Raw genomic sequence first — 18,130 nt, forward strand, 5'->3', positions numbered from 1 at the left:
GTCCAGGAATAAAGAGAACCTGAAAGAAAAATGACAGTTCACCTGTGGTGACATTTTGAAGTTGACATATACTGACATATACAACCTACAGCCAGAGCTGAGACCAGCCAAACTCATTCTTAGTAACCACTAGAAATAGAGCAGGACTGGAGTTGGGCTATCTCCCTACATTTTGTCTGGGATGTTTCTGGCTTGCCTCACCGTACATCTGATAGTGCCACCGTGTGTAAGCACCAGAACTATGAGCTAAGTACCACCAAGAGGATCATTTTACCGTTTAGGAAAACTGATGTTTAAAGGCTTAGCCACTCACTAGGTCACAAGATAACAAAGTAACTAAGCAGTCTTGGGCAGATCGCCAAACCCAGCGCTTTCAATCCAAACTGAACTATTAATCCCTTCCTATGTGGAATCCAGGAACTGGGGTGGCGGGTGGGGATTGGGGGGTGTTCAAGCAGAATTCTGCTTTCACCACTTAAGGTTCTTTCTTTCTACTTGTGCTCCCCGCCCCAGCTTCTGACCTCGCCCCTTGCCTGTACAGGACAAAGCCTTGACCGGTCTGTCCTGTAAGGTGTCTTGTGGTGGCCATGGTCCCTTTGGCATGAGGCTAAGGGCGTGCCAGAGCCAGGAAATGCTCCCAGGCAAGGGGAGCTGCATCGTTGCTAAGCTAAGTGCAGGGATGAGTCGGATCCCCAGTGAGGCGCAGTCAGCCCGTGGGAAGGGGGCGGCGAGAGCCAGTGTGCTGAAGCCGAGGGGCGGGAGAGGGAGGGGAGTCCGCGCTGAGCAGAGGGCGGTGCGCGCGGAGCGAACACCCACTCGCGTCCGTCCGAGCGCGGGGAGGCAGCAGCTGAGACAGCGCCAGGTCGGAGCCGCTGCATCCCGCCCAGTCGGTCTCTGCCAGTCCACTTCGGGGCTTCAGAGGATGGAGGATTCCCGGGAGACCTCGCCGTCCTCCAACAACTCCTCCGAAGAGCTCAGTTCTGCCCTGCAGCTGTCCAAGGGCATGTCCATCTTTCTCGACGTAAGTATAGATGAAGCAGTTAGGTGGGCGCCTTGGGCATCACCCCTGGGAGAGAGGGAGGGTCGGGAGCAGCCGCTGGCAGCTGGTGTTGTGCGCTCAGACCTCCACACAACTATCTCCTGTCCGTTGTCCCCCAGGGGACCCTAGGCTAATGTCAGAGAAAAGACTGACGCCCAACTTGCAAAAAGAGCTGTCCCAGGCTTGCGGCTTTGATTACAAGCCTTCAGGAGACCAAAAAGTTCAATGTCCCAGCCGCCTGGGCTTCTGCCAGGGATGGAGTGGGAACAGGAATCTCCATTGGTCGGTATAGGACTTGATTCCTGGCTCATTCTGGTTTGCTAATAGGCACCTCCGTTTGTGCTAGCAAGCGCTGATGGAAGCCTTAGAAATTGTGTTGTACTCACCCCCCTCCCGCCCCCCCCCGCCTCTCCCAGCTGCTTCCAAAAACAAATTCATTGAACATATTTGTTTTTCATTTTACAACGGTAGCCAAGGTCTCTTTTATGTGATGATTGTTTTCCTTTTGGTGCCCCCTCCCTTCCCCATCATTCTCTTCCCCTGAGTCTAAATTGTAATGGTTCTCAATGCCTTCTCTTCTGGCTTTGGACTGTTTCCCCTTTGGTCCCACTTGCTTGGGAATTGACTTCCGTCTTCCGAGTCTCTAACAAGACCATATTTTTCTTTCTGTGCTGTTTTTCTACCCTCACGCTGTGATTTCTCTCTCTATGGCAGTTTTAGATCTTATTTGCTCCTGGATTCTGCTCCGATGTGTCCTTTGCTGGTTCAGTTCTCTGTGTTTCTAACCCCGCTGCCTTGTTAGCTTCCCTGGCTCTCCTATCCCCGGGGGGTCACACGCCTTCTGGGCTCTGGCTCTCACCACCCGAGCCGCTCACTTGTCAGATTCACTCTATTCCAGCAGGTAGTAGTGTCAGGCTCAGTGGGGGCAGATCCAGACGCAGCTGGTGAGCATGCTGGGAAATGGGCATAGCTCGCCGCCCAGGAGCCCTGTTGGTCCCTGCCCGTCCCCTCTCCAAACCATCATTTCTTATTGCAGTCCAAGCAAGTAAGAGGTGGGCCAGAAGCCAAATGCACTTGATTGTGAAAAAATGAAAATATGAGGAAATCCAATACTAGTGTCATGATGGCCAGGCAGAGATTTTGACGATAATGGGGAGGGGGCGGGGAAGCAAGGAGTCCTCACTTTGTCTTGAATGATCTAGAAATGCATAACAGTAATTAAATCTTGTATAAGACACTTGATTGAAGCTTCAGTCCCAGTTCCTGGAAACCTCTCTTCATCACCATGCAGTTCCAACGGCAAGATTTGGGGTATGGGGGCCAGACATTTTCTTCCCTCGAAGACACAAATCTGATTTCTACTTTTGGCAGCACCAAATTGTTATAGTTTATTTTTCTTGGGGGGGGGGGATAAAACGGTCTTTACACGGGTTCAGTCGATGCTTTCATTAGATAGTATTGTTTCTTCATGCCCTGCCATTTAGGACATAGCCCTTGAGGAACTAAGCAGGGTGAGTGTGTAAAGAGAAGACATGGGAAGCCAATCACCGCCCCTCCCCATTCCACCCCTCCTTAACCTCCGGACCAGGAGGAAGTCAGGGCCTTGCTCATCCAGAGCTGCAAGGAAGGAAACTTATGTAAGGTATGCATTCTGAGAGCAAGTGCGACGCCCATCAGTCTGGGACTGACTTCTGCTCCGCCCTCCAAGGATATGGAGGGCTACCTTGTGATTTTTATCCTATGCATCTAACAAGTCCTGGTGACACTCTGCTCTGGTGAGGGACATATGGAAACTATGTAAGGAGAGAGGCAGGCAGACAGACCAGACCATCCTCAGCTGAAGTTAACTTCAGTTTTCTAAAAATAAGTAAATAAATAAATAAATAAATAAATGAATAATCTCATCTATTAAATATGCACGGTTGCTCCCCAGTTCTACGAATGGTGCAAGGGCATCTTCGGACAGAGCTCCCCTGGCTTCTTAAGTCCGTTTCTAGAATCGAAGAAAAAGAGAAAAAGCCCCACCTGATTCCACAGGAGACGTGTGAACAAGCTTGTTTTTCAGTGAAATGTAGTCTCAAAAAAAAAAAAAGTTTAACTGCAGCTGAATCTTTTTTTCTTGGATAGAAAAATGTTGTTTACACATTTCTGAGTTATTTTGTGAAAAAATCTAACACTCTGGTGACTGGTGTGACATGAAAAAGGATTGGTTATTTAGGGATCTCTGAATTATTCATCTCTGGATCGTGTTGCTTTTAGCAAAAACAAAATGTGAAACATAAATACATCATTTGATTTGATTAGATTCAGTATATTCTAGTAGCATTGCCAGGAATGGTTGCTGTCTGCTACGATCACAAGGAAAATGTGGTGGACATTACCTGTGCTAGGGCAGCAAAGGATGAAGCCGCCGAGGGACTTTTGCACCTCACAGACTAATTTCCAAGTCTGGGAAGAACCAAATCCTAGCATTTACACTCAAGTGTCAGTAAAACAATCAGTCTTTAGACTTCCTCGAGAAGTTATTTTCATGTCATTTGAGGATCCTGTTGATGACATGATTGGACTCGGCCAGCTGGTTAGAACCAACAGATAAATGGTTGACGTGAGCATGAAAATCAGATTTCATAAGTCATTGCCTTTCATTGAATTTTCTTATTTCATACACAGAAGTAGTCATGAGTCTGACACTTACTACCTAAGATTGTTGTCATTATGGGGTGTGGTCTAGAAAACAAAGGGGTAAAGAGAACACATACAACACACATTTGAAGTATTGTGATATGTCAAGGTTTCATGTTAAATTCATAAACAGCTATAGCTAAATTCACAAACTAATACAGGAACTGCATAAGTATAACCCACATTGTTTCCCCCAGTGTGGCAGAATCACAGATCACTTTATTGTAACTACTGTGAATACCCACCGAGGGTGAATTAGAAGTGCCAGCACCCAGACAGGCTGGCGCACTACGGCTGGGCACATTGACACAGTGCGCGCCTGCCAGTCGTGGGACAGAACCAGAACTGACCCCAGTATATGCAAACACAGGAGAATCAGAAGGCTGACAATTACTTTTCTTTTCTACTGCTGTACCGTACGTCCCCACGTTTCCTCATTCCAGATAACGGGGAATAAAGTCCCACTTAAGATGTGAGTCCCTGAAGCAGTGAGGTGTTCTTTTGGTTAATCCACTCTGCTTCTGTGCAGTGGGAGAACCTCCAGTTCTGCTCCTGACACAGGAGAAATTCCAAAGGAAATGAGCTGCATCTCCACTCATCCAGTGGTGTTGTCCTCTTCAAATAGATGGGTTCCCCTTGATTCTTCTTTCTTTCAGAGCTGGGCATCCGACCCAGGGCCTTGTGTGTGCTAGGCAGGTGTTCTACCTCTGAAGCACAGCTCCAGCCTTTCCTTACTTTTAATTGAGAAGTAAGGGGGCCTTCTCCATTTTACTGGCGAAGTGGGATTGAAGCTGAAAAGAGTTATGGCTCTCCATTGTTTCCCCTCCATCTTGATGTATAAATTCATGCAAGGGACATGGCCTGGAAGGTCAGAACTTGGTGAAAAATTAGCACCAGCTTCCCCTTCTAAACACTGTTTTATCTGATGCTTGGCAAGTACTTGTTTGTGTGAGAGGTGAGATGGGGGGGGGGGGTGTCAGAGCAGTCAAGGTTTTCCGACACCACGATTCTAGGACTGAATTCTGCTATAGCTACACATCTCCTGTCTTTCCCTGTCACCCGTACACACCGGATTACTTGAATGAGATTGTCCATTTTGGAAAATGCTGAAAGTGAAAGACTAGACAATACCGGCTTTTGCTATATTTTTTTCCACAGAGGATTTACCCTGGCAAAGCTGAGAAGAATGGAGTAGGATGTAATAATTGTATTTTAGACCTGATTTCCATGGTCAACTTCCCTGCAGCCTGAGGGCAACCAGTGGTGTGGTACTGAACACCTACTGAGTGCCCAGGCCTGTGCATTGTTACTCATCCTCTAGCTCTTCCCTGTGCATCAGTCTATGCTCTGCATGAGTGCTAGTCTCCTGCTGAACATCCCAGTTTCCCTGGATGCTGCCCAGGGACTGAGAGCCCATCTTATCTTGAATCTTAACGTGCATCCAGGTCTGAGGCACTTGTTAGTTCAGTAAATGGTGACTTCTTTGTGCTTGCAAGATAATATTATGTTTAAAAGTCTGGCCCCAATAACTTAAAGTGAGAAATAAGGAATTCCAGGTATAGCCAAAGAGTATCTTTGAAGGTTAAATAAAAAGAAGACTCTGTACAGTAATCCTTAAGTAGCAAAGTCCAGTATCCCTTGTATTTAAGCTTGTATTTAAGCCTGTATTTATCCCTTGTATTCAAGCCTGAGCATATTTAAATTTATTTACCATGCCTCTAGTGCGGGCAGCTGTTAAGAGTAGCTGACTGAACTCCGTTCTCATTGGCAGAGCATTTTTTACTTATTACTTTGTGAGCTCTGAGGCAAAATTTGCAGAAGAGGCGGTTCTATCCATACTTAATTACAAGAATTTAATACCATGAGCTACTGTCTTAATTTCATCTCACCTAAGTGCCGCCTCTGGTTGTTGTTTATGCAATGAAATGATGGGATTCCCGAGTCCAACTCCTTGGCGTGCAGTTGATTCTATTCCCAACATTTCCCATTCTTGTGGACACAATAAGATTCAAAAGTCAAACCATAGAGCCAATCAAAGTTAAGAGACGGGATGTGCTTGGCTGTAGCTTTTCAATTTTGGAAGACAGGAAGACGCTGTCCACTGGAAGAGTTGATCATTAAAGTCTCCACCAGTAACTACTCCAAGCAATAAAAAGAATATGCACCGGTCGGTCTTACTTTTTATCATGAAGTCATCCTCCTTTACTTGTGAAGTTTATTAAATGGAGGAGCAGTTTATGTCTGACAGGTAGAGTGGCATCTGACCATCTGTTGCTGGGAAAGTTTCATGAGAGAGGTTCGTGAGAAGTAACGTTGGCATTTTATAGTAGAAACCATCTTAGTGAAGATTAGGTTTAGCCATACCTCACATCTGTGCGGTGGGAAGAGTGAAGGGAGGATGCTTTTCCTACAATAGGATGAGGGCAAGTTTAAAAGTGGAGACACAGCTGTAGTAAACAGGAGCTTGTGTTCTTAAACTGCTTGCTAAGAAGTGCCCATCTAAAACTAAGGGTCGCTCCAGTCATTTAACAATAATTTAAACTTACTTGGGAAAAACAAGATTCTCAAGGGCTCTTTCCATATAATTAAACTTTGCATTTGCAATACCGTAGATGGTCATTTTCTGCAGCTGTGTATGAAATAAATTATGTCTTCCAGTTGGTTTTCTGCAGGTACCTACCTCACATGGGGCTCATTTAATTGCTCCTAATAGAGGGAAACAACACCTGTTTAGGGTTTTAGTGTTTATAGTGTATTGATCTCTTACAATGTAGCTGGGGTTGTCTCCTTAGGATCTAGCCAGGGGTACAGAGAGTGCCACTGTTTTTTTTTTTTTTTTTTTGAACCTCACAACACAACTTTCTGGAGTGTTGATTCATTTCAAGTTATAAATTATATTCATTTCAAAAGGGGGCCATAGCAACTCCCACAGATGGGGTGGCTCGCACGTAAGAACTCCTAAGACCTCAGGGTTGTGAGGCCCAGTAGGGTATAGAGAAGTGCCGTAGGAAATGGCTCCTCCCCAGGCTGCAGAGTATAGATCTTCTGTGCCACTCTGTTAGCTTTTCGTGGCAGCTGTGGGCTCCCATCATCTAGAATCCAGGACCTCACTGTCATGAGCCCTCTTCCCCATCTGTGTCTCTGAATCTCTGTCTCTTTATAAGGTCATCCATCAGGGCCCATACCTCATGAAGGACCCAATTCCAAATAAGGTCACATTCACAGGCACGAAGAAGCTAGAACTTCAAAGCCTGTTTTCAGGGGAAGACAGTTCAACCCACAGCATATTTGATAACATTGTCCAAGGGCAGCACCTTGCCTATATCTTTCCAGGTTTAAATCCAAAAGCAATTAAAGAGTGTCTTTCTCCTAACTGCCCATTCATGGACTATTGTTTAGCCCTAAGGTGCGCCACACCCATCAAATGGCATTGGCAGAGAGATATTTAGGCCTGCACATTCTACCCAGCCCTTAAACATAGAAACCAAGAGTAGAGGAAAGACTAGTTTCTCAGGGAATAATTAGAAATCTTTACCACTGAGTATTGGATGCCAGATGGCCAAACAATTGCAGTGCATCCAAACACTTTAGAGAGGGTATAAGATAACACTATCACTATATCCAAGTAAGACACAGTATAGATATGTGGGACTCCTATTTGACAACCATTTGTTACTTTTCTGGTTTTATTTCCCATTTTATTGAGATAACAATTAACTGACATTAATGTATATAATTTAAGATATAAATGTGTTGAGCTTTAACAAATGAAATGTGAATCCCTGTGAGTCCCTGTGAGCATCACGGTTGGCAGCAAAATATTCTGCAGAGAGGCAAGAATGAAAACTTGGTTCAGCATGACTTAGCCAAGCTGGTTTGAACTTCCAGAGCTCATCAGGGCAGTTTATTTTAGACATATTTAAGTGCAGTACAATTTTGGATAAACATTTCCTGGTAACAATATTCCAATCCTACTTACACAATAAAGCTTAAGACGTGACTACATCAAAACTCTTTTGCAAAGCACTTGTGACCTCCCACATGAAGACCTGTAGCCTAAGGGCTTAGGATCTGGTGTGGTCTCCGACAGACATAGCATTAGTGGTGAGCAGCCTGTGAAGAACAGATGATATCTCCTCTAACTATGGGTTCCCTTGACTGAGAAACTAAGCCAAATATACAGGTCTAGAGAGGGAGAGCCTGGGATAAACAGTCTGGGGATTTGGGTGAGGTCTGGCTCTACAGACAGCAAAGATCACCAGGTCATTCATTAACGACATCCACTCCCAACCTTCTGGGTGGAAAACAGGTAGACCTTTCCTTCATTGAGGAAACAACCTGATTAACATTCCTGGTTTCTCTAGTGCTTATCTGTGAGCACTCCTGCTCTCTACAATGAAACAATCACATTTGAGATAATTTAATATTTGTATCCTCAATGGTTTTCTTACATACTTTCATAATCCATAGCTCTCGGCCTTGACTACTGTTAGACAGCTTTTGATCTACTTTATGTTGCTAAGTAATATCATTCATTTAAAAATTGGACTTATACCCAGGCATTATTTTGTGTCTCGGTTTTCTATTCAACATAATTACTTTGAGATTCATCCACATTTTTACATGCAAGATATTTTTGTTAGTGGATTCTTTTTAAATTGCCCACTAGCTCTTTTTTGTACTGACCATACATTTTGGTTCATCAGTTTACCTACAGATGGACGTTTGAGCTGCCTCCAGGTAGGGGAATATTTAAAAATGAAGATCTCAGTTGGAAAATATTCATTAACATTAGAGTTTCATTTGCTTAGTGATAGATTAATTGTGTGTGAATATAGCATGCATTGCAATATTTAGGAACCAAAGATGTTCTTTCTTCCCCCTGCCAATCCTGGGGATTGAATCTAGGTCCTCATATATGCTAGGCAAGTACTTTACCACTGAGTTAGAGTCCCAGCATAAGGGAAAAAAAGATAATAAATGTTTTCTTCTTTTCTTTCCAGATACTGAGGAGAGCAGACAAAAATGGTAAGACCAAATTTATACAATTTCTATTTAATTAATTCATTATATTTCAGACTATCTTATAAAGAAGAAAGATATTGAGAGTCCTTGAAATTGACCTATAAAATATAATTCATCAATAGTTATCATTTTCATCAAGTTATGGCTCCAGATACTCATGAGAAGAGGCAGGTGAATTCAAATTTGACAGCAAGATGGAATTTATGCTTTTGAAGTAAGGAGTCCTGTCATTTATGGGCTGTGATTTTTCCCCTGTAATGCTTGGAAAAAAATAGAGCAATAATATCTTCGATCGACTGAGCGCATTGAGCTGTGTGTTTGTCTATTGTGTCTTAAGAGTTCTAAGCTGGAAAGTGCCTTGGACATAAGTCTGTTTGGTACCAGCATCAAGGCGCACTAATCTCACGGTGGCCTAAGGCGTACCAAGGGCACTGTGGGATGGCTGCCTGGAAACAGTATATAAAAGTCTGCCCTGAAAATCTAGAGGCGGCTCTGCAAGTCCAACTATGAGCTCATAGGTAGATTTTACTCCTTGATTTCACTAGAAGTCTCCTTCCACAGAAGCAGAGCTTGTTAAGTTTGTTCTAGGGAAGTACTTCACTGGAGTTACATTACTGCTAAGAGTGGCTTGATAGTTTTAGGGTACAAAGGCTTCTTTCGCTTTCTGGGAATTTCACTTCTTATCTCGAGGAAAAGAGTGCTGACAGACCTGACTATGAAAACATGTGATCTAGATATCCCTTAAGCATCCAGACCCAGAAGAGCTTTTCTGACACTGTGCACCTTAGTCCTCAGCACCTAATGGTCCATCCAGGGAGCTCTGGGGAAGCACCCTGAGTCTGAGAGCATAAATCACTTTATTCAAGCTATATTGCAGCGATTGTTATGTTCAGGGCATCTTTATTCATTTGTGCGGTCTTATTACTCTTGAACATGGAAATGGGGAGGCTTTCATATCTGACATTTAACCCTCTGCTTAGTACCCAGACCCAGGGGTACCGGGGTCGGGTAGCACACTTGCCTACGTGGCTGCTGTATATTTCAGCACCGGCCTGCTGTTCTGACAGATAGACCTGACCCCTCTCACCGAAGCCCCTTCTTCTTTCATGTTGTGCCTTTGTTTTCTTAGATCTCAAGATTCTGGTAAGGCCTGATAAATATACCTTTGTATCCATCATCCTGCTCTCTATCAAAACTATCATACTCCACAATCATGGTAAAAACCCAGTTACCACAACCCGTATTCATGACATAAACCGTCCGACAAATCAATTCACATGAATGAATTTAGAGGCTGATAGTGCCCCCATATTTTATGGTACACAGAGAAGTCACCTGTTCCACCCGCCCCTCCCCCTAACATGATTCCTTTCTGTTCCCTACTCCTTTCTCATGTTTGCTTTCACCACGTGACCAAACCCCGTTCTCCCTGCTCTTATCTCTCACAGTCTTTGCCTGTGTTTATCCTGCATTCCTCTGAAATATACAGTTTCCTGAGTGTTTCTCCTTACTCCCACCTCCATGACAGGCCTGAGTAATCATGATTATTATGACTTTCCACTCTGGGGACCTTGAGAATGTCCACGTCTTGTATAAGGTCTTGCACAAAAGGCCTCCTATCTAACTCTTCCCTAAACTGCAGGGACCCCACCCTCTCTCTGAGTTCCTAACTCTTCCCTATGCTGCAGGGACCCACTTTCTCTCTGAGTTTCTAACTCTTCCCAATACTTCAGGACCCCACCCTCTCTCTGAGTTCCTAGTTTTTCACTATGCTGCAGGGACCCCACCCTCTCTCTGAGTTCCTAACTTTTCACTATGCTGCAGGGACCCCACCCTCTCTCTGAGTTCCTAACTCTTTCCTATGCTGCAGGGACCCCACCCTCTCTCTGAGTTCCTAACTTTTCACTATGCTGCAGGGACCCCACCCTCTCTCTGAGTTCCTAACTCTTTCCTATGCTGCAGGGACCCCACCCTCTCTCTGAGTTCCTAACTCTTCTGCATATATAGATCATTGTAGTGGAGGGCTAAATTTGATCGAGATTCTAGTTTGCTTAGCCAAACTTGCTTCTCTAGTGCAAAACTCTATCTTCTGCATCAACACCATGCCTAGCACGCACCTTTCCACTAGTTGGTATTTGTTTAATAAGTTACTAGTGAAGATAGTCTGCCAGGATACACTGCTTTGATCCGTCCACTCCTCTCTGCTTTCTCTCTGCCTTATTCTTCACCCTGACTCTTGGTATAAAGTTCTGGGCCTAAATCACAGTTATCCTACTTCATGACTCCATGTATGCCAGGCATCGCTGTCAATAGCACAGGAGACGACGTAAAACCTCTGGGGTGGTGTCTCATACACAGTAGCAACTCAGTTTCCAAGTTGTGAGCTCTGTTGTGTCGCGATGCTTTGGCAGTATGGAGCAACTGGTGACACTGCAGTATTGTCTCCTGTAGCAGGACTTGGTGGGGAGGAAACATAAGGCTCTTTACCAGTCATGCTGAACTGAAAAAGAAAAGTAAATTGGGGGTGGTCTGGTGTAAATAAGAAGATTAAAAAGTAGCCATCTTTTTGTATCATCTCTCGTTGGAAATCAGCAGCTATTCTGAGTATCTACTCTCTTGGTAACAGACTCTCATGTGATGGAGACCCTTGTGGACAGCTTAATTGGTGCTGAGATAATGAAAGGAATGAGAAGCAATAAGCAGAATGAGTCAGCTGCCAGAGGACAGAATTAGCATTTGGACGCCTTCTGACATAAAAGAGAAGTTGCTGGGTAAATGGGAGAAAGTACATGATTAGGGATTAGCTGTAATGATGGTGTCTTGGAGAGAGAGTTTTTGGTCTGGTTGTTTCGAAATCACAGGCTAGGATCCTAAGCAGAGAGATAAACTTGAAAGCAGTGTTGCTTAGGGGAGACACCAGGGCTTTGATCGCTTAAGCCCAAAATTAAACTCGGAAATGCGAAACTCTGGAGGAGCTTCCTCACCCACGGCCTGAATGAAAATGGAAACAGCACACTGACATTTTTCAATCTTGTAAAGAATATTTTACATCTAATTTTTACTTAAGGATATTTAATTAACAAAATAGTCGATTGTGTGTATTAATGGTATATAACATGATGTTGGGCTGTATGCATTCATTGTGCAATAGTTACCACAAATTGATTAACACATTCATCACACAGCAGGTCCCCAGAACTTGCTGGTTTTATGACGGGAAGTTTGTATCCTTCTAAGAACATCACCCCATTTCTCCTACACCCAGCATCTGGCAACTGCCACTCTACTCTCTGTTTTTATGGGTTTGACATTTTTCAGATTCTACATATAACTAAGATCATACGGTGTTTACTGCTCTGTGTCTGGGCCAAGAGATTTTCTTTAGCTTAGTAAAAGGCAAAGCGAAAAGGCTCCTAGTGGTGAGGGGTGACATCCAGTTCCTCTTGTGTAGACACGCACTTGCTCGGATCCATGACTGTGCCCGTCAGCTAATAGGGTAGATAAATAGCATTTGTGACCCCGGTGTGATGCTTGCCTCCGACTGAACAGCCCTGTAGTTCTCTGACTTTTAATTATTCTAGTCTGTGAGGGCAGAGGTGTCTGAGGTCCGAGAGTCTGAGCCAAGTGCCTGCTGTGATATAGGTGCTCAGTAAACTTATAAATATGTGTGAGAAGGGTGTCATCAACAATTTGACCTTGAAGCCTGAATAAGAAATGGAATCCTATGGGTTTATTTAATCAAGATTCACCCTACTTATAGCTATTTTTACCAATTATTAATAGTGGCTAAGATGTATGGTCGACTATTACGGCCTAGGACCAGCCCTAAGTTCTTCATATACATTGTCTTAAACCAGTGTGAAAGTCCACCATAGACTGTTTAAAGTCATAGGAAAACGAGAATTTGAGAAATAGAGATTCAGTGCCTTGCCTCCTACTCTAGCCGCACAATATTGAACAAGGCACTCACGTTCCCTGTGTTTCCTCGTCTGTGAAATGGGTGAATGATAGTATTCTGTCACCAAGCTGCCTTGAGAATTAAATGAGATTATACTTTTGAAGCATTTTACTTTTATCATTACACATTATGTATACACGGTAATGGATTGCATTATATTTCATAATGAATTTCGTATTCACACACACACAACCTTGCCTCCCTCGCTCACCCTTCCTCTCCCTCTTCCCAATCTCCCCTCTTCTTCTTTTGCACCTTTTTCTTTACCTTTGGTGACATAATGAGTTTCATTAGGATTGCTCACAGGAGCATTCATGAAGAAAATGTTTTTCCTCCATCAATTGTTAACTGCCTACACATTCTCAAGGAAATGCAATGCCCCGCCTTCCCAGTTCCACAGCAAGGTATTGGCAGGTCCAATCTTGTGCAGATCTTTTGGGTATCGCCACACCAGCTGCGAGGTCAGGAGTAGACTAGACGTGCAACTCTCAAAAGTCAGAGTTCAGTGTTCCCCCTCCCCCATCTTCCTCTAATTCTTTTCATTCTTTGTTCTTTCCATTTTCTCACTAATGTTCCCTGAGCCTTGGGGAGGAGCAAAGTGGAGGAGGAGCATAATATAAATGTCTCACTTAGGAGTGGGCTTCAAAAGTCATTTATTCTCCGTACTTTGACCTCTTCAGTCACTGCTGACAAAATCAAAGATGCTTTCTCGACCACAGTTGATGGCAGAACTCTTCTATGTGTCTGACATTGTTATTTAGAAGGTAATTTGATAGACATACCTTGTCTCTTCAGCAAACCAGCAGCAGTAGCTTCCTTACTAAGGCCTGTGACTGCCTGTCCCAGCCATGGGCTACCAATCATATCTATAGTACCGTGTGTCAAACCCGATCAGAAAGTGGTAGGTGACCTCCGTGATAGACTTGCCACTGTTTGACCAGTCAGCTAGCAAATCTCCAGAAAATAGCATTAGCTAAGAAAATCCTGGGCAACATTTCACATACTATTTGTATATTCTGATGATTGCATTGGGTTATAGTCAGTGAATATGAAATTGTTTGAGAATTGATTAAAAAATAGCCTTTCAAGTTTATCCTCCAAAGCTTGGTTCATTTGATCCTCTCATGAAAATAAGCTAGGTAGAGACTAAAACAAGGGTTCAGTAGGTGGGGCTTCTTTACAGAGAGGTGAGCTGTTCGCGTACCGCCCTCAGAACCCGAGAGCGGTCTATGTCTTCGGAAAGGTGTGATCTTCCCTGACAGTTATCCTTCAACCCTAAGGAGCCTGCAAACCCTTCCCACTTGTAATCAAGGATGTGGCCCCAAATAAAATGGAGAGATTAAGATGTATGCCCAGAAATTGATATAATTGGTATAAGGTTGATATTTATTTCATAATTTCTTACTCGTTTCTTAAAATGGACATGAAGCAGAGTAAGACAGTTTGGAGGACTCTCAAGTAGCCCTGTGCCACCCTGGAAGCCAAAGCCAGATCTATCAGCAATGAGCCAGTCGGTCTGTGCCCGAAGAAGGACCCTGTTGGGAGCGGCTCGCGCCCAGAGAGTGCGAGAAGAACTCTGGTACAGTTCTGACTCTAATGACTTACTTTTAGCCAAACAAGGGAAAACACATTTTCTATTTCTTTAGTACTTTCTTTCTGATATGCAAAGCAGTTTCACACTCACAAATGTGTTACTTTTCTTGCAGAAGTAGAAAATCATGAAGATTCTGGTTTTTACATAGCAGGGCTTAATGGGTATCACAGAAGGAAATCCAGATTCAAACTTCCGAACCCAATAAATGGCCACTAACTGCTCAGCAGTCAGGCCTGGCTATGACATCAGTACTCCGGGCATAGCATTTACCCCCAAACCTGAACCCAACCTTATATGCATGTGAAATTCACGTTAGCTATTGGCTCTCTTCCTTCTAGAGCCCAGAAGAAGGCGGCATGGTGTTAAGCCCATGACCTGCAGTCAAATGAACTGAATTCCAATCTTTGTTCCACTGTCTTATGTGACCTGGATAGCTTGCTTAGGTTCTTTATCCATAAAATGGAGCAAAGGTTGTGGCTCTGCGCCATGCTCGTGAGAGACAGAGATAACGCACGGAAGCTTGTCAGGATGGTGGCTGACCCTCGGGAAGTCCTTAGTAAATATTGTCAAATGTTAATCTTCATCCTAATCCCTACTCTTAGTCGTGAGCCTGTCCCTCTCAACACCTTACCCCCTCCATCTGATGGGGGCAGTTACCGGCACAGCACCCAGAAGGTCTGTCCAAATGACAGACCCTAGTTTACGTTCTGCATGCTTGGCACCGGTGCTTCACACATAAAAAAGCAGTCTTTCAGATTTCGTGTTACTGTTGCTGTTCCATGTTGAAAACTGAAGAAACTGAATTGACCTTTATTTGTAGCTTTTGAAAGAATCAAGGAATATGGGATGTGTCATATGTGTAGGACTTTTCATTAAAAATTTATGCCATGCAAATTTTATTTTATTTTTTGCTTTTTGAGACAGGGTTTCTCTCTGTAACAGCCCTGGCTGTCCTGGAACTTGCTCTGTAGACCAGGCTGCCTCTGCCTCGCAAGTGCTGGGGTTAAAGGCGTGTATCACCACCAGGTTGCCGTGCAATTTCTTAAATGATACCAAGGTGTGCTGTGATCAATATACTTCTTTAAATATAATGATGCCATCCCACAATATGGTTCTACACAGCCCATATGCAGATCTTTTAAAAACGGTTATTGAGGCTGATGAGAACTATGTGTAGCTAGGGTCCCAGAGTGGAGGTTTTAAGCGCTCGTCTCAGACATCCATCTCTTCTTCCTGTTTACAGGCCTTTATTTATTTATTATTTATTTATTCATTCATTCATTCATCTGCTACTGTGCATTGATCTTGTGTCCCTCCCTATAAAAGGCGCTAAATTCAAGTCAATCTCTCTCTCTCTCTCTCTCTCTCTCTCTCTCTCTCTCTCTCACACACACACACACACACACACACACAGACAGAGACAGAGACAGAGAGAGATACCAGGGAACAGAGCAGAATTTAGTTAAAATAAAAGATTTTTGTTTTGTTCTATTTCATTTTGTTTTATGTTTTGCCAGTAAAGAAAGAATTTATTAAGGCTGAGGAGACACACACATACAGCAGGTAAACAGAAAGAAAGGAAATAAAAGACTTTCTGCAAAACAGAAACAGGGTGGGGGACATTTGGGGAGCTATGTTCAACTTCTCCTTCAGGTCTGGAGCTTTTAAAGTCTCTGAGGGGAGGTTCTTCCCTAATTTAGGGTTGGTCACGTTTGGAGAAAGAAAGGATGGCTCCCAACTGTTATGTAAACATGCCCATTGAAACAGAATCTAGCATTGAACTTGCTGAGCCAGTCCTCAGGCAGGGAGGGGGCTTCATCTCCTGCCCTTTGCTTTAAATCCTTGATTCTTGTCTCAGCTTAGAAGGTTGGGGAAGAAGTCAGCCATCCTGTAAATTCACTGCCTTTATTACTTAGTTGTGTCCACTCTCCTTGTCTGTCTGCCTATCAGAAAATCTAACTCCTGGTCCCTCACCCCCATGCGGCCCAGAAGTCACCCTAACTGCTGCTAGTGAGTTGGGACACAGACCACCCTAACTGCTTTCAAGCTGGCCAAGAGTTGAGGTAGAAAGGGTAGCAATTTGAGCAACTCAGAGGAGGGTCTACGTAAGAGACCATGATAACATTTAGCAGATGGCAAAGATACAGAACATTAAGATGGCCATTTGGTGACTGTGCATCCTCGGAGAATGCTATTCCAGTGAGGTACCCACTTGTCAAACTCTCAGGTTTGGGGAAATTATTCACCAAGTGGTGCTCATGAGACATTGCTAGACAATCCTAGAAAAAACAAACAAAAAACCTGGTGGGATTGTACATATTTCTCCTTTACATTGTTAATTAGATCTTTATATTTTATCATGGTTTCAGCAAATAGACTCTGAATTTTACTCAGGCTTGGCCCATAGTGTCCACTCTCGTTGGACATTACACCTGACCCATGGGCAGAGGCATCTGTTGCTGGAAAGGCGTGGCCAATAAGACAACATCTTCAATTTACTTCTCCAGTCATTTGATCCCTATCAGGGGCTCTGGGGTGACAGACAGCTGATTGCACAGTTAAGGTTCATGTTTTTGAGTTGGAAGTAAATTTGAGTTAGATATGAATTATACATTGTAAAGAATGCCATGATAGAAGTCTTTACTGGGGGCTATCCTGGAGTAATCTTCCTGCTTGTGTGTTGTTCAAAATCCTATGTTTGCTATGTGTTGTCATCAAGATAAAGCACAGGCTCTTTCACAGGGCATTACCTACCTACTACCTCCATTTGTGTCTGTAGGACACTCAGCTCCAGATCACCCATCTCTCTGTATATGAATAAGCAGAGCTCTGTCTGCTTGAAACAACTTTCAAGCCATGGGTTTCCAGTAAAGTTGGTCCCTTCCATTCAGTCATCTCTGAATTCTATTTGGGAGAATATGCTGACTAATTTTACGTCAACTTGACACAAGCTAGGATCATGTGAAAGGAGAGAATGTCCACTGAAAAAAATGCCTCCATAAGATCCAGCTGGAGGGCATTTTCTTAATTAGTGGTTGATGGGGGAGGCCCAGCCCATTATGGGTAGTGCCATCCCTCGGCAGGTGGTCCTGGGTTCTGTAACAAAGCAGGCTGAGCAAGCCATGGGAACAAGCCAGTAAGCAGCTCCTCTACATCAGTTCCTGCCTCCAAATTCCAGTCCTGCTTGAGTTCGTGGCCTGACTTCTGCGAAAGCCTAGCAAAAAGCAAAAAAAAAAAAAAAAAAAAAAAAAAACTAGCAAAAGCCTCATAGTAAGAACTTCATTCTTTGCAATGTTTATATCACTTTTATTTATTGCTACAAACATCTGTGATGTTTCCATGTTTCTTATGACATTCTACATCACATGTGAATGGTTTTATAAACCTCTGAAATATGATAATCTGAAAATTACCAAGTTTTATATAATCTTGAGGATATTAGTTTATGCATGAAATGAAACTGTCATGTTGACAGAGGTTTCTGTCCCACAGACATTCAGTCCCAAAGAAATACACAGAGGTCTATATTAATTATAAACTGGTTGGCCTGTTAGCTCAGGCTTTCTCATTAACTAATTATTACATCTTATATTAGTCCATAATTCTTGTCTGTGTTAGCCACTTGGCTTGGTACTTTTATCAGCAAGGCATTTTCATCTTGAGTCCTCTGTGTCTGGGTGATGATGGCAGACTGAGTCTTTCCTCTTCCTAGAATTTTCTTGCCTGGTTGCCCCCACCTATACTTCCTGCCTGGCTGCTTTTATTAAAGCAATACAAATGACAAATCTGTACAGGGTACAAGACCATTGTCCCACAATATTGTTGTACCTAA

The 18,130-nt window shown here is 43.5% G+C and overlaps 1 protein-coding gene across 1 annotated transcript in view; it reads left to right on the plus strand.

Annotated features, from left to right (window-relative positions):
* The first annotated feature begins 753 nt into the window (after window positions 1-753).
* Necab1 (N-terminal EF-hand calcium binding protein 1) overlaps window positions 754-18,130 on the plus strand; it is a 139,515-nt gene continuing 122,138 nt past the window's right edge. The window contains exons 1-2 of the mRNA XM_057790417.1: window positions 754-1,021; window positions 8,725-8,749. Coding sequence (XP_057646400.1) covers window positions 923-1,021; window positions 8,725-8,749 — 124 coding nt within the window. The 5' untranslated portion in view covers window positions 754-922. The remainder of the gene's footprint in view (window positions 1,022-8,724; window positions 8,750-18,130) is intronic.

The sequence above is a fragment of the Chionomys nivalis genome, chromosome 16 (genome assembly GCF_950005125.1).
Source record: "Chionomys nivalis chromosome 16, mChiNiv1.1, whole genome shotgun sequence".
NCBI classification, from domain to species: Eukaryota; Metazoa; Chordata; class Mammalia; order Rodentia; family Cricetidae; genus Chionomys; species Chionomys nivalis.